Source organism: Lynx rufus, unplaced genomic scaffold (genome assembly GCF_022079265.1).
Source record: "Lynx rufus isolate CCGP_SWC_20201006 ecotype Redwood Valley unplaced genomic scaffold, mLynRuf1.p SCAF_25, whole genome shotgun sequence".
Lineage (NCBI taxonomy): Eukaryota > Metazoa > Chordata > Mammalia > Carnivora > Felidae > Lynx > Lynx rufus.
The window spans coordinates 14,128,212-14,150,408 of record NW_025814840.1 but is presented as its reverse complement, the minus strand read 5'-3'; the positions used below and the strand labels follow the sequence as shown (position 1 = coordinate 14,150,408).

The 22,197-nt window shown below is 45.6% G+C and overlaps 1 protein-coding gene and 1 pseudogene across 3 annotated transcripts; one reads left to right on the top strand and one right to left on the bottom strand.

The window, feature by feature from the left end:
- Window positions 1-804: 804 nt before the first annotated feature.
- On the bottom strand, window positions 805-1,702 carry LOC124518731 (ADP/ATP translocase 2-like; annotated as a pseudogene).
- Window positions 1,703-13,813: 12,111 nt separating this feature from the next.
- On the top strand, window positions 13,814-20,705 carry LOC124518727 (cytochrome c oxidase assembly factor 6 homolog). Of its 3 annotated transcripts, none has more exons than XM_047088793.1 (3): window positions 13,814-13,854; window positions 14,531-14,690; window positions 20,356-20,704. In XM_047088793.1, exons 2-3 carry the CDS (start codon window positions 14,547-14,549, stop codon window positions 20,449-20,451), a joined length of 240 nt encoding a protein of 79 aa, XP_046944749.1. In that variant the 5' UTR covers window positions 13,814-13,854; window positions 14,531-14,546; the 3' UTR covers window positions 20,452-20,704. The 3 variants fall into 3 exon arrangements, with proteins under 3 accessions (XP_046944749.1, XP_046944747.1, XP_046944748.1); XM_047088791.1 differs by lacking the exon at window positions 13,814-13,854 and adding an exon at window positions 13,872-14,029 and having other exon boundaries at window positions 20,356-20,705; XM_047088792.1 differs by lacking the exon at window positions 13,814-13,854 and adding an exon at window positions 13,880-14,036.
- The last annotated feature ends 1,492 nt before the right edge of the window (window positions 20,706-22,197 follow it).

Here is a 22,197-nt window from a genome sequence, read left to right as displayed (position 1 = left end):
TTTTTTCCTTTTAGCACTTGGAATATATTATGTCATTCCTTCTGGCCTGCAAAGTTTCTGCTGAAAAATCAGCTGATATCCTTATGGGATTTCTTTTGTATGTAACTATTTTCTTTTCTCTTGCTGCTTTAAGAATTCTCTCTTTATCATTACTTTTTGCCATTTTAATTATCATGTGTGCTGGTATAGAACTCCCTGGATTAATATTGGTAGGGGCTCTCTATGGTTCCTGGATCTAAATATCTGTTTCCTTCCCTAGATTAGGGAAGTTTTCAGATATTATTTCTTCAGATAAGTTTTCTGCCCCCCTTCTCTTTCTCTTCTCATTCTGGGATCCTTTTAATGTGAATGTTACTGTGCCTGATGATGTGGCTGACTTCCCTTAACCTATTCTCATTTATTATTATTCTTTTTTTTTTTCTTTTTGCTGTTCAGCTTGGTTGCTTTCCATTAACCTGTCTTCCAGATCACTGATCCATTCTTCTGCCTCCTCTAATCTGCTATTGATTCCTTCCAGTGTTTTTTCTTATTTTTGTTATTGAATTCTTTTTTTTTTTTAATTTCAGATATTTTTTTACTTCTTCAAGTTTATTTATCAGGAGTGACCGAAATAAAAACTGTAATGGAGTCCCATCATCATGGAAATGGCTTTAAGAGAAAACTGGTCAGATGAATATCATTCCCTCCCATTTCAACCAGTAAATAGTTGCTATTGATAAATAGCCGACAATCTGTCAAGAATGCTCAAGATATGTTATATAATATTGCATGCCTGTTCACACGGGGGATAAGCTAGTTAATAACCTATGTGACCTTAATGATTTCATCATACAAGACCAGCACAAAAGCACCACCTATGTCTCTGAGAACATTGGACTGTGCACAGTTGACAAAAGCTTTGGCTCCTTCATCCCAAGCAATCTTCCTCCAACAGTCAAGTGAGCCTGCATACATGATGTCAGCTCATTTGCACCCTGACTACATCATCATATGACGGCGAACAGTGTCAAACAGCTAGAATGTCAACCCAGCAGCCACTGTGACAGAATGTGTGATCATCCAGCTCATGAAGATGTGAGTATTGTTGGGATCTGGAAGCATTCCCGTTGCAGTGTCATAGATACCGAAGTAGACAACTTGGTAGGTGATAATACCCTACAAAGACACACTAAATGCTTGGCACAGGCCCTTAATCCCATGAGATTTGTAGATCTTAACCAGGCAGCCACTGAGGCCTCTGAATTCCCCTTTAGCTCCAGCTTTGCCACAGCAGCTGCTAAACGCATATGGGCAAAATTAAGAGGATACACAAAACACAAGGATATATAACCCCAGCAGCACTACCTGATGCCAGATTCCCTGCAAAGTAGCACCAAAACTGGGTTCTCTTGTCCACACCACCCAGGAAGGTCTGCTTGTGTTTATCTTTGAAGGCAAAGTTGAGAGCCTGGGTAGGAAAGTATCTGATGACATTGGCCAAGTTACCACACCAGGACAGGGCTGTCTGCTCCTTAGGGATATGAGCCATGCAGTCTATAGTGCCCTTATATTGCTTATCTGTGGTGATTTGCCTACTGGCATGCTGCACCTGCAGCAGCAGCTTGACCTGCTTGATGGGAACTATCGTGGTCTTAGAGATGGCCACGGCCAATTCACCCACCAGGAAGTCCTTGGCAATGAAGGATACAGCAGCATCTGTCATGCTGAAAGGAAAGAGGAGGGAGGCAACTGCCTGGTTATTGAATTCTTCATCTCTGACTTGTTCTGTTTTATGTTTTCTATCTCTTTGTTGAAGTCAAAGAACTCCACTCTTCTCAAGTCCAGTAAGTGTCTTTATGATCATCACTTTGAATTCTTTATTAGACATATTGCTTATCTTCCTTTCACTTAGCTGTTTGCTGTGATTTTGTCCTGCTCTTTCATTTGGGACATATTCCTCCATATCCTCATTTTGTCTAACTCTCTGTGTGATTCTCTGTATTAGGGAGGCCAGCTTTGTCTCTTGGTCTTGAAAGTAGTGGCCTTGTATAAAAGAGGTACTGTGGTTCCCTGAGCACAATGCCCCGTAGTCACCAGAACCAGATGCTCCAGGGGGCTTCCTATATGCTCTGTATGCATTCTACTGTCGTGCCTGGGCTCCACTTGCCTTCAGCCCAATCTTCTGGAATAACTTGCTTTGCCTTCTTTGGGCCCCTTGGGCAGGGTCTGGTCTGGGCACTATTGAGAGGCATATCTGAGGCCTCTGTGAACTCCTCAGTCGGTGGGGTCAGAGTTGTGCTAAGTGGTTGCAATTGGCCTTTCTGTTGCAGCTGCAGCTGTACCAACAGCAGGGCTCTCTCCCTGCATGGCCTGCTAAAAGACTTAGCTGCTGGAACAGCAGATGCACTGGGGTGTGGGGTTATCTCCCCCTCTCCCTCAGACTTTGGAGTAGCACTAGTCCCTGCAGGGGCTGCTTTGGATGGATGATTGGGTGGGTTGGCTGGGAAGGGTCCCCAGGGGAATCCAGGGATAGGTCACATGTTGCTGGGAATATAGGTGGAGAGTGTTAGGGCTGGTTCCCACCAGCATCTTGCTACCTAGGCTGGGGGAGGGGAAGAGAAAAGGCACCTACCAGCATTTTTGTTCTTGGAGAAGTCCCCTAACAACCCCTGCCCCTCCAGCACGTGCTTTGAGATTAGTAAATAGGTCTTCATGTATACGTATACCCCAGGTGCTTTTCAAGTTGCTGCTTCAGCGCTGTGTTTCAGGCCAGGTGGTTACATATGCTGGCTCTTTAAGGACATAGATTCCATTTCCTACCTCACTCTGACTCTTTTCGAGTTAAGCCTGCTGATTTTTAAAGTACCCAGAGATAAGACCCACTGGTTTTCAAAGCCAGAAGTTATGATTTCCCAGAGCAGATCTCCAGTGCCTAGGGTACCGATGTGGGGTCTGACCCTCTGCTCTCTCGGCTTGTGGTCTCTCGCCTGGGGTTTGGTTCCCAGCTGCTTCTCCCCTGCTACCCTTTTCAATGTGGCCTCATCTCCACGATTCACCGTGGAAGGTCTTAACACACCTTCCAGTCTGTTGGGTCTTTGGGTCATTTCCAGAGTTTGTTGCACAAATGTGGCTGTTAGCTCGGTGTGTCTGTGGGATGAGATGAGCTCAGGATTCTCCTCTGCCATCCTCCTTTATCTCTCGTGAAAATACTTATTTAGCAACATAATTTTGCTGAAATGAAGGCAAGAAAATGCATTTTGTAAAATAAATATATACTTTTGTATAAGTTAGTTAAATACCACTAACCCATTGCTACGGTCTAAATATTTTTGTCCTCTCCCCCCCACCCCCAATTCACATGTTGAAATCCTAACCCCTCAGGAGGTGGGGCCTCTGGGAGGTGATTAGGTCACAAGGGAGGAGCCTTCCTGAATACTATTCGTGCCCTTATAAAAGAGATCCCACAGAGCTCCTAGCTCCTTCTGCCATGTGGGGATACAGGAGAAGTCTGACCCGGAAGAGGCCCCTTACCTGACCCTGCAGGCACCCTGACCTCAGACTTCCAGCCTCCACAACTGTGAGAAATGATTTCTGTAGTCTATAAGCCACCTAGTCTGTGGCGTTTTCTTATAGCAGTCTGAACAGATACCCACCAATAGGACTCGCAGATACGCAAGATTTGAATTCATCCATCTTTGACTTTTTGCAACTTTTAGTCATATAAAAAGTATACCTTTAAATGTATTGTGTAATGTTGCCATGATGAAGCCATACTTATCAAGGTAAAGGATAGAACATATTTTGTTTTCAGCTTGATTCATAACCTTTACTAGCCATATGAACACGGGCTCCCATTTGTTCCAATTTCCTAGAAACAGGTCAGGATAGGCTGCAATAACGTGCAACATATTCATAATCCTTGTGAATGAAAACATATTGCAATTGCCCATTTAAAAACAGATTCTCAGATGAGATTTTAAAATGTCACTGTAGGCTGTGCATAGTAGGTAAAATGAACACAAAATCATAGGGAAAAAAGGTAAAAATAAAGGATTGAACAATATATGTACCAGGGAAATGCCACAAAAAAGAAAGATGAGATAATATCAGATGATGTAATATCATTCAAGGCCAGAAATATTAAACAAGTAAATAGGGACTTCATATTGGTGGAATATAGAATTCTATACACCTAACAAGACAACTGTGAGCTATTAAAATGGTTTAGGAATACAAAAAAGAGAAATAGATAAATACATAATTATAGTGACATACTTTAATATACTTCTCCAAGGAATCAACAAATAATTCATAACAACAGAAATGCATGGGGTTTGAGTGAACAACACAGTGTAAGCTTAGATAATAGATAATAGATTCATATATATATAAATAGATACATGTATACACATATAGTAGATAGAGTGACGGATTTACCCCGCAGAGGCTATAAATATTACAAACACCCATGGATTCATTTGAGATCTTAATGCAGCAAGAATGTAATGTTCATACTGGTATGGGACAATGGAATGAAGGAGGTGGGCGCAGATTTCCATTTGGGGAGATCTGATAGGATCTGGTGAGCAAAGACTTGGAGGAAAACAGGTGGTTGGGAGGAAATGTTCCAGGCAGAGGGACTCCAGGGACCAGCCGGCACAAGGGCTCTAAAGCAGGGAAGTGCTTAGTGAGTTTGAAGAACCATAAGATGGTCCGTAAATCCCTTTGACAGACAGCTCCGGGCCTTTCACGTGTGGGTCTCTCTGTTGCAAATGCCCTCTTTCCCATTCATATCTGGAAAATGTCCACGCACACTTTAAGCTGAGCTCAAAGTTCACGTCCTCAGCGAAGGTCCCCAGCTCTCCCGGGAAGGATGTGTCCCTCTGTCCTTTGCGCTCCCAGCACTTGGCCCGTAGCTCGGTATTTGCATTGATCACCTTGTGGCTTGTGGATTTCATGCCTGACTCCCACCTCCAAACCAGGAACAAAGGAAAGGTAAGGACTCCGCTCTGCTTCCCCGTAGGTCAGGCTTGGTACCTGAGACCTTCAGGAAGTGTTTGTGGATCAAGCGAGGGACGTCCTGTACTAAGCGATGCAAGTCCTCTTTCGGCTACTTGTTTCCTGTCTTGCGTGCAAGTGGAAAGTGTGCTCCTAAGTGCCTTCTGCGGGCAGTGGCAAGGTCTCTGTGCCATGCAGAATAATCGGGAGCTAATCAACCCCTGCTCTGGGTAGAGCTGGGAGGATCAAAGGACAGACGTGAAAGGAGTGGCGAGGGTTAACTGACAGCACAAAATGAATGTGGTGTCCTATCCCCCAGGCTTCTGGAAGGATCTCTGTCAGCTCAGTCTGGCAGAATGTATGGGATAGGCTGCTGAACGGGGAGGAGAAGGGCATCAGGGAGGCAACCTGAGGCCAGGACTACATCTGTGTCACTGAAGCAACCCCAGACCGGTGGCACGGTTGAAGAGATGTCTGCTGATATGTGAGTGGGTGACCAAAAGGGTCAGAATTTGGGCCAGAAAGAGTTGAGATGGGCTCCAGTGATGGAGGGGACCTCATATCCAATGTCCCAGCCAAAGCCAGCCATTTACAATTTTAAGAGACCTGCTTTGCCCCAACTCTGAACATTTGCATCCCCTCTTGCTCTGCCTAGAAGGTTCTTCCCTCCTGTAGGAGGCAGGCCAGAAGCACAACCTTTTGTCAAGATCCGAGTTGGAGTTTGTACTCTGCCCATACTTAATGTGAGTCTTACAATTTACACCTGCCGTCTGTAACTTTGCTGTCCAGCTGCTGGCCGTGTGTGGCTATCGGGCATTTGAAATGTGACTAGTCCAAGTTAAGATGTGTTTAAGTTCATGGGCGCCTGGGTGGCTCAGTCGGTTAAGCGTCCGACTTCGGCTCGGTCATGATCTCACAGTCATGAGTTTGAGCCCCGCGTTGGGCTCTGTGCTGATGGCTCAGAGCCTGGAGCCTGCTTGGGATTCTGTGTCTCCCTCTCTCTCTCTCTGCCCCTCCCTCAGCTGTGGTCTGTCTCTCTCTCAAAAATAAATAAACATCGAAAAAAAAATTTTTTAAAGATGTGTTTAAGCTAAAAAACATGCTAGATTTAGAAGACTTAGTATGAAGGGCACCTGGGTGGCTCCGTTGAGCATCTGACTCTTGATTTCGGCTCAGGTCATGATCCCAGGGTTGTGGGTTCGAGCCCCATGTCAGGCTCTGTGCTGAGTGTGGAGTCTGCTTGAGATTCTCTCTCCCTCTGCCCCTCCCCTGCTCGTGCTCTCTCTCTCTCTCTCAAATAAAAAAAAAAAAAGACTTAGTATGAAAGAAAATTAAACTACCTGATTAATTACAGGATAAAATGATAATATTTTAAATATATTGGGTTAAAGGAAATATATTACTGCAATTAGTTTCATCTCTTCCTATTGCACTGTGTTAATGTGGCTACTAGAAACTGTAAAATTGCAGCCCTATAAAAGGGGGATAATGGAGCGCCTACTTCAGGGGGTGCTTGTAGAGAGATTAAATGGGATCATAATTATGAAATGTTTAGCCCAGTGCCTGACAAAGAGCAAATGCTCAGAAAAGAGATCACCACGTTATTACTGCAGTATTTCATGGACTCAAATACCCCCATTTTTGTTCCCGCATTTCTGCCTCTTGGACACTTGGATGTGTCCTACAGTTGACAGTAGAGTCCCCAGATCCCAGTTATAAAACAGTCGTCACCGACTGCCTACCCTTAGCCATCCAAACTTGCGGCGTCAGTGGCTTAGACGAAAATCTAGGAGATCTGAAGGGGGCGCTCTTAACCTGTACCAATCAAAATGTTAAGGGAAGGGGGTGGGCAGAGGGCAACTCCAACTTGTTGAGCAACCTCCCCAAAATAGGAATGAAAACTGGGCACCTTATACCTACTTACAGAGCGGGCAGCATTGTTCATCACCCTTTTGCGGCTCTGAAACGTTTTCACAGCCAAGGGAGGCGGGGCGCCTGGGTGGCTCAGTGGGTTAAGTGTCTGAGTCTTAACTTCTGCTCAGGTCGTGATCTCACAGTCGTGAGCTTGAGCCCCGTGTTGGGAGGCTTCCCCAGAAAGAATCAGCTTAAGATTCTCTCTCTCTCCTTTCTTTCTGTCCCTCCCCCATTCTCTCTCTCTTTCTCTCTCTCTCTAAAAAAACAGCAAACAAACACACAAAAAAACTTTTAAGAGCCAAGAGAAGGGAAGGGGAGAGGATGAGGACTTGTTCAAAGTGCTTAAAAGCATAGGTGGTGAGATTGGTGGAAAAACACATTGGTGACTAGGTCAGAGAGGGACTCCAGGGACTAGAGCTCTAAATATAAAGAAGCTTTAGGAATACAATACCTTAGTCAATTTCTGCTTTTGTTTTCCTTCTTATGTGTGTATGTGATATGATTTTTAAAAATTCATACATAAATATGCCTAAATAAGTTTACTAAATTTAAGATTGGAACCCTAGTTAAGAAAAAGGAATTGCATTACGGTTTAATTGGGAATGCTTTTTCTTTTCTTAGTGGAACATAAAATAACAGTGCAAATTATTTATAATGAATGCATCTTTGATTTGGTGAAACATGGTATTCTCTTCAAAGGACTTCTCTTCCTTGAAGTCCAAGGTCAAGTGACCTCTCAAATACAACATTAATAACTTACACTTACCTTTTTCTTTGTCCTGTAATACTTCTCTATAATACTACCTATAAAATTTCTTTTTTATGTTTGTTGTTCGTTGTCTCCCTGTTAGAATGCACATTCCACGAGGGCAGGAGTGCTCATCTGTATCGTTCCCTGATGTCTCGCAAGCCCCTAGACCAGCGCCTGGCACACACAGAATAAGCAGACGAGTGAAATCCTTTTGTGTGTCGGGCACTGTTCTGAGTGCTTTGCCGGGATAATTTCATTTAACATTTACAAGCAACCTAAGGTAAGTGTGACTACCATTCACATTCTCCGTTGAGGAAACCAACATAGGCAAAGTTCCAGTAACCTGCCGAAGGTCACATAGCTTGTCTTTGGGGGAGGCAGGATTCAAGCCATCTTGGCTCCAGAATCTACACTTTGCTGCCTCTACTACAACCTATATTTCCCTTCTGGATCGCTTTGGGAGAACTCCTATGTGAGCTCCCACTGTCCTGGGCACAGGCATGCCTCTACCATAGCTCTCACTCCCGTGTGTTAGAGGACAACATGCCCCCCGTCCCCCACTAGACTGAGCTTCTCAAGGGCTGAGACCTGGCCTCGTTCATGTTTTCCCCCCACAGCCTGGCACTGTGCCTGGCACTGAGCAGGTGCCTAATGTCTATGAAATAAACCGGCTGCGTGAGTACAGAGCAGGAAGCATGACAGAGGATTCATAGGTCCCTGACTGGCAGACAAAAGACTTGTGGAACCAATGAAAAGGGAAAAACTGTTCTGGAGAGAAGACACCATGGGTCCAGTTTTGAGCTTACTGGACTAATGGAAGGACATACAAGTGGGGATGTCCAGGAGGGACTTGGAAAGAGAAAAGTGGCACAGAGGTTCCCTTAGGACGAAACTGTAGGCTCAACAGGTCTTTCTGATAAGAGTGAATCAGCTCGCCAAGGAAAACAGAGCAAAGAAAACGCAAGCACAGGAAAAAATGAAGAAGGAAGAAGGCCAGCACCTTGGAGAGCAGATCTGTAGTTCACGGGAGGAGAGAGACCAGGGGCTGGCGCAGAGATCGCCGGGAAATTCATGAGGATCTCTGCAGCAACACTCAAGTCAAGGGAGGCTTTCTCCTGTTTGTGTGCCTGCGTAGGTGTCCGTGACACTGGTTGGTACAACAGTGCAGATTATAAATAAAAGTCTGTGGGCAGCAACAGAGAAACAACACATACGCTTTCCGTGCTCCGGGGTCTGTCTGGCCCTGCCCAGCGGTGCTTTTGGGATCCACTTAGCTCAGACTAGAGATACACCCACACGAAGCTTCCTCTGGATGGCAACAGCCAGCACAGCTCTCTTCCACCTGTTCACGCGGACCCCTCTTCGCCCCCTCTCTCCTCCATACACGCGGGGAAACGACACTCCGTTCGTGGCAGGACAACACATGTGAAATCATCTCTTGGCAGCCCCGTTCTCTTCCTTGCCCACAGCCTTCCAGATTTTATAAGGCGAGTCTGGCTTTTGCAGTTCTTACCCTGTGTCGTTTTTGGCTTGTCTTGTCAGCCTCTCAAAATGTCTCTTTCCTAGTTGTTTTGTGCTCTGTTGGATAAATCGGGCTTTCTCTGTTGGTGAACCATGGACCTCCTTGGAGGTAAGGGTGGGGACCATTACTTTAGTTCATTGAACCTCTTTAGTAATACTTTCCTGACTGGGGGCGCCTGGCGGGGGGTGGTGCTCAGTCACTTCAGTGTCTGACTCTCGATATCGGCTCAGGTCGCGAACTCACGGTTGTGGGATCGAGCCCTGCTTCGGACTCTGTGTTGACAGCTCAGAACCTGGAGCCTGCTTCAGATTCTGTGTCTCCCTCTTTCTCTACACCTCGCCTGCTCACACTCTGTCTCTATCTCTCAAAACTAAATATTTTTAAAAATTAAGAAACAAAAACTAAAAATTGTGGCATATATCATTCATACAGAAGAGTGAATAAAACATGCTTGTACCATTTATTTAAAGAATAATTAGAAAGCAAGCACCCAAGTCCAGAAATAAAACTTTGTCGGCCCTTCAGAAGGCCCCTGTTCACCTCTTCCTTTTGCTAATAGTTTTACTACTCGTCTATGTGTCCCAAACATAGCTCAGTTTTGCCAGTTTTTGAACCTTAGGTAAGTGGAAATACACGGTATCTATTCTTTGGTTGACTTGCTTCTCAATGCGAGATACATCCTGTTATTGTAAGTGGACTATAAATGCTCCTCTCATTGCTGCATCATGTTTCATAGTATGACCATACCATGCTTTATTCATTCTATTGTTGATATAAGTTTAGGTTGTATATGGTCTCTAGCTATAACAGACATGTGCATGTAGAAGTCAGTCTGTAGAAGTGCTGAGCCATAGTGAATGTGTATCTTGAACTTCACTAGATGATGCCACACTGTTGTCCAAAGTGATTTATATAACCATCGATTTATATAACCATCTATCACCATTTATATAACCGTCTGTGTACGAGGATCCTTCTTGCTTCATTCTTCTTAAACTTGTTACTGTCAGATTCTCTAATTAATCACTCTTTGGTCTGGTTGGTGTCTAACAGCATTGCATTGTGATTTGAAAGTTCAAGTCTGTGGTTACTAACAAGGATATGGGTATTTTATTTTATCGGTCATGTGCATTTCCTCTTGCGTTCTGTGCTTATGTAAGCTTTGGCCTATTTTAAAAACTACATTGTCCCTTTCTTATTGATTTCTAAGTGTTCTTTATATATGCTGGGCACCAATTCTTTGTTTTACAAACTTCTCCCACACTGTGGTTTTGTCTGTTCCACTTGCTTTATGGTATTGTTTGGTAAACAAAAATTCTTCATTTTAATACAAATTTATTGATCTTTTCTCTTATGGCTAAAAATACTTCTTGACCCCTAAGTCATAAAAACATTCTTCCATACAGGCCTATGCATTTTATCTGAAATTCTTGGAGCTGGATGTGTTTTGGAATACAGACTTTTTGGACATTGGAAAGGTACTGTGGAAAATACAATATATATTATTTATGTAACACTCTCAGCAGGTACTGGGAGAGCACCTATAGTCAATAACCAATATTCAAACATTACTATTTCTGCAGCAAAACATGTAATCACCTAAGTACATAAAGAGCCTATATAGGACTGAAAAGAGCCTCATGTCACTAAGTCACATTTTCACCTAATGAGTTCCAAATACTTTGGTGTTTCAGAAGTGGGGGATTTTGTAATTAGCACAAAAGTTATGGTAGCCTCATACAGGAAGAATGTTCCTTGTATGTTTTACAAGAAGTTCTTTTACTTGTCTTGTCTTAAAAATCACTGAGAAAGGCTTATTAAAATAACCTAATAGGACTTTATATTTTTTCTTTGTAATTCAGTCAAGTTTCACTTTAATATATTTATTATTAAGTACAAATAACCTTAAATTTCAGAGTTTAGAGGAACTTACTGGTGGAGCTTTGGACCTGGAATTTGTGTGTGAAAATTTTTTACTACTGATTCAAATTATGGTTTAGGCAGATTCATATTTTCCACTCTTGAGTCAGCCAGCTGTGTTTTGCTTGAATTTGTGCATTTATCTAAATTTTATTTGCATTAAATTGTTTATAAGATGTCCTAACTTTTTGGATGTCTATAGTTTTCATTACTGATACCGGTTAACATACCTTCTTTTATTGTTCAATATTCTCAGATATTTGTCAATTTTATTAGTCTTTTATTGTGTGAATACTACCATCATGGGCAATTTCAAACCACTAACTTGATGTTAGTGACCATGGAGTTGGGGAGAGGTGTGCACAATTTGCTCTCCTGGGTCAGTACCAACTGTCTCTAGCACACTACTTTTGTTTCCCATTTCATTTATTCCTGCTCTTAAAATTATTTGTCCTTTAATTTTTTGTCCTTTTACTTTCTTTAAATTTTCTCTCCTTTTTCTAACTTCTTGAAAAGGGGTGTTTCGCTAAAAACCTTTTAGCCTTTTTCCTAATATACTTAAGGCTACAAATTTTCCTCTAAGTTCTGTTTTAGCCTCACTCCACAGGCATTGCTGTTGTATTTTATTGTTCAGCTCAAAATATTTTCTAATTACCATTGTGACTCTTTATTTAACTAGGTTTTATATGGACTTGTTACAGTTCTTTAAAAAAGGTTTTTTTCATGTTTATTTATTTTTGAGGGAGAGAGAGACAGAGTGCAAGTAGGGGAGGGGCAGAGAGAGAGGGAGACACAGAATCTGAAGAAGGCTCCAGCCTCTGAGCTGTCAGCATAGAGTCGATGCAGGGCTGGAACTCACAAACTGAGTGATCATGACCTGAGCCGAAGTCGGATGCTTAACTGACTGAGCCACCTAGCTGCCCCTGGGCTTGTTATAGCTCTTTATTGATTTCTAGCCTAATTGTGTCATGGTCAAGAAACACGTACCAAATGATTTCAATCTTTAAAATTTGATGAGAGTTGCTTTACAGCTAAGTATGTGGTTGATTTGGGAATCATGCCATGTTTACTTTGGAAAAAAATGTACATTCTGATTTTGGTTGTGTTCAGTGTATATTCATTAAGTCAAGTTTATTAATCCTGTTATTCAAATTTTCTATATCCTTATTGACTTTTCTTTTACTTGTCTTGTCTTAAAAATCACTGACAAAGGCTTATTAAAATAACCTAATAGGACTTTATATTTTTTCTTTGTAATTCAGTCAAGTTTCACTTTTATATATTTATTATTAAGTACAAATAACCTTAAATTTTTTAAAAATTTAAATGTATTTTTTTTCAACTCACACGTCATCCAAGACCCGTTCTTTTTTTCTTTTCATCCTTTTTATATTTCATCAGTCATACTTAGAAGATATTATCTTTATATAAACTATCTTTGATAGACATAGTGTAAAAGAAATGAGTGGCTGAGGTAAAGATAAAGCATTCCACTATCATCTGAGTCCATTAACTATTACAGAAATACTTCCCATATTGTAGAACATATGTTTGGTAGTACTTAGCTTCACATAGCTGCCCTGAAAATCTGCATATATTTAATTTGGAAAATATCAAACACCTGCATCGAATGCAGAACTGTACATTGTTTATGAGTTTTATAAGCACTTCAGAACAGGATTAGATGATGCAGGTGGAATATGTTAAGAGAACCAGACAGCAGATGACTGATCTTTATCCATAAACGTGCTTTTAAAGATTCTGCTCAGAGATATTAACTTGTTTATTAGAAAAAGGATACTTTTGAAATATCTGGAGCAGCTCTTTCCATTCTGTTTTAAGATACCTTGGCGTTTGGGGAGTAAAAAGCCACAAGACTAAATCAATGTTACAGATACTGATTTTCTTCATTCTCCTGACCAATTTGTGCTACCTTTCCACAAATTTTATATCCAAGTCCACAGATCCTATCTGTAAACTATAATCAGGCTCACATTTTAACTATCACATCTCAGCCGAATGACACTTTGCTTTCACATTCTCTTTCACTAGATGTCTCCAAATACCAACTAAAAAGACATTTTCTTTGCACAGAAGCAAGCCTCAAGGGTTCAAGGCAAGCTGGTGATGTTGAGGAATGTACCAGGATGAAATCTCAACCAGGGGGCTAGGAGCTCAAAGCCTAGGGTTCGCAGCTTGATGCACTTTTTTGCCAAGTCTTCTGGGTCGTGTCCCTTTCCCTCTCTACCCATCTCTCTTCCCCTCTTTCCTCTCCCCCACCTCCCCTCCCCATCTTTCTCTCTCTCTCTCCCTCTATCAACTCCATCTTTGTCTCTCTACATATCTCTCTCTAGGAAGCGATGAGTCAGGCTTTTCATCTGTAACACTTTGTCTAGCTCTTATCCCTCAGGGGCAAATTTCCACCCCAAACTGCCTTCTCCCGCAGGGCTGGCGAGTCAAGCCTTCCAGGCGGAGCTGGAGGAAATATACATAGCCATTGATATTTACGAAAGGAGCACAGTTCCTCACAACTTTTCAAAGCTGTGGGGGGGAGAGACTTTACACACCAATAAGGTTCAGGTCTCTCTAAGCGGTGACAGAGTCACACCCAGCCTCCACCTCCACACCCCCAGGCACCGCCTCCCACAACACCGGAGATCCGGAAGGAAGTAGCTGCAATACGAGAGAGCGGAGCCGGAAGTCCCGCCTTCCTCGAACCGTGAACGGGATCCCGTAAGGGTCATTCCAAGCTGGAGGGCGGATTCACCGCGTGAGTTGCTTTCTCACGGTGGGGTTGTCTAACGCCGCTCGAGCCCCAGCGGGCGAGGCGACCCTCCGGCGCCGGGACTCGGCACCGCGCCTTCTTCCCCCAGTTTGTTGGGCTCCATGACCCCTGCCTCCCCCCACACCCCCGTCGGTGCCGAAGGGAACCTGGTTCTGGGCGGGTGAGAGGTCAGCGCGCGGTTGGGTCCGGGCGGGCGAGCGAGCGTGGAACGAGGACGCGGCGGTCACCGACTCCGCGCTCCTCGGGCTCCTCTTCTGCAGGCCTGGGTAGCACTCCTGGCCCTTGCGGGGTGATTTCGCCCCCGTGCACTTGTTTGTGCAGAAGTTTGGTTCCATCGGCAACCTTGTCAACTAGGCACTGCTACTCCGTTTCACAGATGGGCAGCAGGTCCTAGAGGATAAATGAGCTCCCCTAAGTGACAGCCCCGTGCCAGAGCCGTACTTCTAACTCGGGCTTCCCGAGACCAAGCTGGCACCCAGCAGTGGATGCGGTTCCATAGAGTAGGAGCTAAGCTTCAAAAGCAGGTGTTCTCATGGGATCGTTAATTTAGAACAGATTGATGTCAGTTGCATCATTAAAAAGAGGAAGTGGGAGGGAACTGCGGCGGTGTCTGTGAATTGACCAGTTCCTCGTTAATGTCACATGTTGTTTCGGCCGACAGCTGGAGCCCACTGGGAATGGCAGCCCCTTCTATGAAAGAAAGGCAGGCTTGCTGGGGAGCCCGGGATGAGTACTGGAAGTGTTTAGATGAGAACACAGAGGACGCTTCTCCGTGCAAGAAGTTAAGAAGCTCTTTTGAATCGAGTTGTCCCCAACAGTGGGTAAGGCACACTCGGATGCGTTTCTCTCCGTTAAAATGCATAGAGCTTACAGGGTGAGTGGTTGATGACGAAATGAAGCCCTGTCCGAGGCGTGTCACATCTAGTTTCTGTGAGCAGCAGAGAGACCTCTGGTAATCCCGGCGTGTTTTGTGCACTTACATCAGGGAGGCATTTGGGAGATGTTACCTGACACTTTAAAGATCACTGAAAACAAACATATAGACAGTAACCAAAAATTGTGACCCACTACATGGGTAGGTTTCTCCAGGATCTTAAGAAGAGTCTTGAATCTTGGGCAAGGGTCGGCAAATTCATGGGCCTAGGGCTACTGTCGGAAATAAAGCATTCCCTGTCGCCCACCCCGAATCATAGGGCCATAAACCCAAAATGCTCTGAGAATGGTTTAGAAAATAGAAGAGGATGCCCTTATGATGGCTTCTGCCACCCTCCGCCCCAGATGCCTCCCCGACAGGCCTTTCCCTGCTCTGTAGTGCCTGCCCTTCTGGGAGTGGGTGGAGAGGGGAACTAACATTGAGCTCAGCAAATGGTCCTAAGTGGTGGACACTCCTGTATCCGCATCCTTTCAGATGGGCGGTTTGCTCTTTGTCCGGAGGAGGCATCTGAAGCTTGGGGTATTGAAATAACTTACTCTATTGGTCCGTCAGTGGCAGAACTGCAGTTCGAAGTCAGGCCCCGCTGGCCCATGGCAGATTTGAACCTGAATTTGTCTGTGCTTTTTCACTCCCATCGTGCTGCTGCAGAGTGTGCTAGGTAGCGTGTGAACAGATCATCCTAGAGATGAGACGTGCTTTTAGGGTCTTTGCCACAGTTTTAGATGAGGAGCGGGAGGCATGCGGGAGACCAGGTGGAGGGGTGGGGGCGGGGGGTGGGGGTCCTACCGGAGGGCTGGGCAGGGAGTGAGGCAGTCCGAGAACTTTAGATGAGCTCCTGGTCAGATCAGCATCATGCCATGTACCTCATGGGATTCCCATGGAGAGTCGATGTCTAACTTGACACAGAAACAGAAACCTGATAAATGTGGGGCTTTGTGATCAGATTGCATCATGATTTAGGCAAAAAAAAAATGTTATACCTCCCTGGTTTGCCCACTAGCCGGATGCACTGTGAACTCCCTGGTTTAACTAGCAGGTGGAGTTTGGGCTGATCAAACCCGATTCCTGGAAGGCCCTGATCCCTTTCCTGCCTGTGCTGCCCCCTTCCCACTGGGCCCTCCGCCCCGTGGTCACAAGGGGTTGCTGAGAACAGGGCAGGACTAGCCCTCCCCCCACCCAGGCGGGTCACAGCTGGGGTGTTGGTTCCATTCTCGCCCCACCCCCGCATTTTCTCAGGAGAATTTTGTCACTAGACCGGTCTTTTGACAAGTGTTGCCCTGATTTTCCACTCAGATTACGTCTTAATCATGTGAACGTTTGCTGAACAGCCATGTCCCAGACCTCACCTCCGATTTGCTGAATGTCTGGAAACAGAACCCGAGCTTTTCAAACTGGCTGTGGTTCTACAGGTGATTCTGACAGTAACCACCCTTGGGAATCACGGTCTTAGCCCCTGGCAAAGTCGCACTTCAGTCCTATTTTTATCCTTTCTCCATGGAAACCCTCTGCTTTCTCTTCAACCCAGGGTTTGGCAGACCCTCTCCCTCCCCTACCTTCAGGGCACCTTCTGTTCTCTGCATCATAAAGGGTTTTGTTTGTTTTTACTGCCAGCCAGTTGCTTCTTCATTCTGTGTCCCTTCCATTCTGACACTGGCTGAATGTTGCAGCCCGAGGGCCAGCCCTCTCCCCAGGTTCCCGTGTCCCTGTCACGCCTCTTATTTACTGAGGTAGGGCTCTGAGCATCTCAGATGTGTTCCTCCTAGCAGCTGTCACCTAGTTTTGCAGACAGGGACCCCGGGCACATTGAAAGGAAATCACCTGTAAGCGCGGAGCCTGGATTTGAGCCCAGGAGTCTGAGTCCGGACCCCACGCTTTCCCCTTCTCCACACGCTGCCGCTTGTGCTTGCCCCGCGACACCGAGATGCCTGAAAGTAGCCTGCATGAGCCTCCTGCTGTTCTTGAACCTCGGTCCTAAGTTTCCAGTCCGTTGAAACGCAAGAGCCCCTTCTCCCTGGGCGCCTTTAGGGTTCACTGCCCTAGTTCCCCCTGCATGTGTAGCAGCCACGCCTTTTGGAACGCCTGCCTACCCGTGTTAAGGGCTGTGCCCGCTCTCCCGGGGCAGGCTGGTCTTAGTTGGTGCCCGATCTGCAGCTCCAGCTCCGGAGGCACCTGTCGAGCGGTCTGGTTAGATGTTCACAAGCACCAACCTTGCCCTCTGCGTACACAGGACTGAACTCCTCCCCATCCTGTACCCAGCAGGCCTCTCCTCCGGTGCCCCTCACCTCGGTGATGGCCTCCTGCATCGACACAGGCCCGGAGAGCAGGGCGTCAGCCTTCACTGCGGGGCGTACTGAAGGAGCATCCTCAGGAGGGCAGCGGGACAACACAACGGCCCTGCTGTTTAAGGAACAGCAAGGAGGGAGTAGCGGAAGTCAGGGTCGGAGAGGCGACCGGAGGCCAGGGGCCGTGGCATTTACTCTGAGTGCTGCGAGAAGCTGTTGGAAGGCTTGGAGTTTGGCAGTGAGGCGGCATGAGGAAAGGAGAGGGAGCCAGTGACAAGGTGGTGGCTGGGTTATTGGCGTCTGGGTCTCACAGAGAAAGGGAAGAGCTGGTGGTTGGAGAGCAGGATACTCAGGATTGGGACTGCGGAAAAGCTGGATTTATTGGGAAGGCCGAGGCCTACACTTTGGTCCTGGGAGGAAGGTTGGGGGACAAGGTCACGGATGAGGTCAAGGAGCCGGGAGGCCTGGGCCACGGAAGGACTGACCCCGCAGATGCTGGAGCCCCCCGAGCATTAGGACGGGAGTGTTGGAGAGAACGAGCGTAGCCTGCAAAGCCAACCCCAATGCAGGAGGGCGGTGGGTAGTGCAGCAAAATACTGGAATTGACTTCTGCAGCCTTTGACCGTGGTGGCCACTTTCCTGGTTAAAACGGTCTGATTCTGCAGTGCGGTGCTCTCTCTCAGCCACCTCCCGCCTCACCGGAGCGCTCTGCGCAGGTATCAGCTGTTGCAGCCTTACCCCAGTAGCCAGAGTCTAGAAACAGAAAGATGCTTTCCGGAGCGGTGTGTGAGAAGGCGGGGGGTACATGGGCAGGGAGGGGTCAGAAATGCAAGTATCGTTTGGGTCCATCCTGGGTGAGACTTTTTTATGAGCTTTATTTTTCATTCAGTCTCGTGAGTACTCGTGTGTCTGTTTTACGTGGTAGGACCTAAGGCTTAGAAAGGTGAAGTGACTTGTCCAAGATCAGCTGAGGTCCAGTAGGAAAAGGACCTTTGTTACCTAAGAAGCGTGGCAAACAGCTGAAATGCTAGCTGTCACCACAACGAATTACTCTTAGCTCTTGCTTTGTGGCTTTTAATGGCGCTCGTCAGCCTAACTTGTGTAACAGGCCTGTGTAAAGTCTCCTGTCGGTTCAGCAGAGGAAGGAGCAGGGATGAGATCCATCATTCCGGCATCATCCGAGAGACCCGATCCCATTATCAATTTCAGATACTATCTTTTTTGTATAAACCTTTGATACGTTGTAGAAATTCCAGAGCGTTGCTGTTCGCACTGCTGTCCTGTATCTCATGTAGCGGCTTAGAGGATGCTAGCATTTCGTGTACACGGTCCTTCTCGGTAACTGCTCGTTGGCTTACTAGCTTGGAGAGAGAGAGCGCGTGCGCCGTGTCGAGGATGCTGGACTGTGAACTGAGGAGGGGAAGGCCTGGGAGGAGAGCGGTTCGGGCAGAGGGTGGAGCACACAGAGCCCTGGAAGTACAGTGCGCAAGAAACACATGTAGGAGCTGGAGGGGCTCTGTTGGGCTGGCATTTCAGGGACTGGTGGCACATTCAGGGAGGACAGAGACCAAGCCACGAATGGCCTTGTCTGTCTTGCTGAGGAGTTTGGATGTGGACCTTAAAGCGCAGGGATGCCCGGAAAGACCTTCCAGCAAGGGATGGGACCAGCTGTGGGCTGCGGAGAGACCATGCCTGGCAGCAGCACGACAGACGGATCAAGAGGGTCAAGAACCCAGTTCGGGAGCTGTTGGGACAATCCGAGCTAGAAGGGAGGGCCTGTACTGTAGTGACGAGGAGGGGGTGGGATCGAAGTGTGGGGGTGCGTACGGGCACATCCACTGAAGTGTTAGAGGACAGACGCGTTTGAAGCGGCGGCTGGGACCGAGGTGTTAGGGCGTCTACGTGGAATTGTCGGTTAAGCGGTTGGCAATGTGACAGATGTCACAAAGATCTGTTAACTTGCCACAGATGTTCAGACCCTGTCCACTTCTTCCTGTGGGATCTTTAGTAAAGGACACCCGTCCCAGCCACCAGGGGTGAATCTGTAGTCTGACAGATGTATTAACACATAACCGGGGAGGGAGGCCACATATCAGAGGAACTGTGGGCACCTCACCAACTGGAGGAAGGGAGTCCCCCAGGCATAGGGGCAGGATGGGATACAGGCAAAATTGAAATGAAACAGGGCTGCATCTAAACAGGTCATTGTCAGCTCCAGACTGAGAAGGGGACCAAGGGTCCTGTTTTCTTAAAGATGAACATCGTGTTCAGAGATCCCTTGAGATCCTGCCCCTGGGTTGGAAATGGAGGCTGCTGCTTTGTGTTAGATTGCCTTAGATCCTCCAGGCAAAGGTAAGAGGTTTCACTTTTATTGATAGAACCCTAAGAGCAAATTTCTGATAGTCTCTTGTTGCAGAGGACAAGGTTTCTTGGTGAGGCAGAAAGCAGTAGTCCCTTAGCGGGGTCTGTCAGGACGTTCTGTGGCTACGGTGTCCTGGGGAGAAATGGTCTGTGTCTCTCATTCCAGCTGGAGATAGGTTTACATTCTCAGTCTGATTTTCACTTAGGATTTAATTCTTAAATTATTTATTGGAGCCTAAGGAAAGCTTTTATCAAAAGAACTAGTGTTGTTTATTCTGACAGTGAAGACGTGTAGTATTCTGCCTTTGCCTGGTCTGCAGAGCAGCTCAGATATAGACACGGAGAGTTTTGTGATTGACCTTGATTTTCTGCTGGAATTTTACTGTTTCAGGATATGGGGCTTTAAGATACTTCAAATTCCCTAGGCAAGAGGAGGATGTAAATAAGAGGACGTCTTTGAGTGGATGGTAAAATTTCAGTAAATTAGTTTATAAGTAAAATTTATAAGTATAATTTTTAACTCTGTGTTTCTGGATGAGATCACCTTGCTAAAAATATGGTTGGTGAACTACAAAATTTATTGAAACTACAGTTGATAAGAAAAACTTGTACAATGTCTTTAAATCATGAGTGTTATGACCTATGAACTCTCAGCCTGCATGGCAAGATTCATACATCCAGGCACAGGGGCATTTTTCGAGAAGGTTCATGGGTTCTTTGAAGTCTCAACAGGATCTATAACTCAAAAGGGGTCAGGGCTCACTGGTTTACATCCTCTTTGGAGACTCATATATCATATGCACAGATTCAAAATGATTCTAGAATGCAAATCACTTATACCACTTACTCAACTAAATCTGTGCTTTTGTTTAAACTGCAAAACTTTCCCTTCACTTTTTTTCTCAACAGATAAAATATTTTGATAAAAGAAGAGACTACTTAAAGTTCAAAGAAAAATTTGAAGCAGGACAATTCCAGCCTTCAAAACCAACTGTGAAGTCCTAGGCTATTCCTGAACTTGTCAGAAGGGTTGAAACGATTCTCTCTGCACCTGCAGCAATGCTCCGCTGACCGTGGCAATGATGGGACTCACCATCAGTACTTGTTCCACACGCAAATGGTCAAGTAACAGATTCCATCATTCACACTATGAAGAGTCGAAATGGTATGAAGTATGCTTAGTTTTAATGTAGTCAGAAATCTATATTTTAAGAAAAATTAAAGCCTATTATAAAAACCCATGTACTCTTGTTTGTTTTGGTTGGAGCGTCAGTAGTAGGCAAATACAGGCAGACCTTGGAGATGGCACACGTTCGGTTCCAGACCATTCGATAAGGCAAAGAGCACAACTAAGCAAGTCAGATGAATGATTGCTCAGGGTACATAAAAGTTATGTTTACACTATACCGAATTCTTAAGTGTACAAGAGCATTATGTCTAAAAAAACAATGCACGTACTTTAAAAAAGATGATAACCATCATTTGAGCTTTCAGTGGGCTGTACTTTTTTTTTCCCTGCTGGTGGAGGGGCTGGTCTTAATGTGGACGGCTGACCAGGGTGGTGGCATTCTCTTAAAAGTAATGAAGTTTGCCCCGGGTTGACTCTTCCTTTTACAAGCGATTTCCCGTAATATCTTAATGCTGTTTGATAGCATCTTACACACAGTACCGCTGCTTCCACATTGGGTGTCCATCCTCTCAAACCCTGCTGCTGCTTTATCAACTAAGTTTCTGTAATATTCTATTGCTGTTTGTTAGCATTTCAAGAACCTTGACAGGATCTTCACCACGGGTGGATTCCGCCTCACGAAACCACTTTGCTCGTCCGTAAGAAGCACCTGCTCATCTGGTCAAGTTTTAACATGAGATTGCAGCCGTTCGTTCAGTCCCGTCTTCGGGCTCCGCTTCTGATTTCCGTTCTCTCGCTGTTTCCACATCCGCAGCAACGCCCTCCCCTGAAGTCCTGAACCCCTCACAGTCATCCGGGAGGGCTGGAGTCAACTTCTTCTAAACTCCGTTAATGATGTTCACCTCTTCCCATGAGTCATGAATATTCTTCATGGCATCTAGAGTGGTGAGTCCTCTTCCAGGTGTGCTTTGCCCAAATCTGTCAGAGGGGTTCAGTATTTCCGGCAGCTCTAGTGTATTTCTTAATAAGATTTGGGAGCTGAAATTTCGTGATCCACGGGCTGCAGAATGGATGCTGTGTTAGCAGGCATGAAAACCACAATCTGGGTGCATCTCCAGAGCTCATAGGTGACCCGGTGTATTGCCAATTAGTAATATTGTGAAAGGAAACTTTTTGAGTAGGTTTAAAACCTGCAGTAAAACTATGTTGTAGACAGATGTGTTGTCATCCAGGCTCTGTTCCATTTATACAGCACAGGCCTTTATTTTTATTATTATTATTATTTTTTTACTTTGATTTTAGAGAGTGGGGGAGAGGGAGAGAGAATCCCAAGCAGGCTCCATGCTCAGCACAGAGGCTGATCCTATAACCCTGGGATCATGACCTGCGCTGAAATCAAAAGTCAGATGCTCAACCGACTGAGCCACCCAGGCGCCCCAGCACAGGCTTTTAGTTAAAGGCACTGCGTTTAGTTAAAGCTGCGTTAGCCCCTAACAAGACAAGCAGCCTGTGCTGTGAAGCCAGGCATTGATTTCTGCTCCCTAGCTAGAGAAATCGTAGATGGCCTCTTCTTCCAATAGAAGTTAGGCAGTTCTGCCTACACTGACAATCTGTTGTTGAGT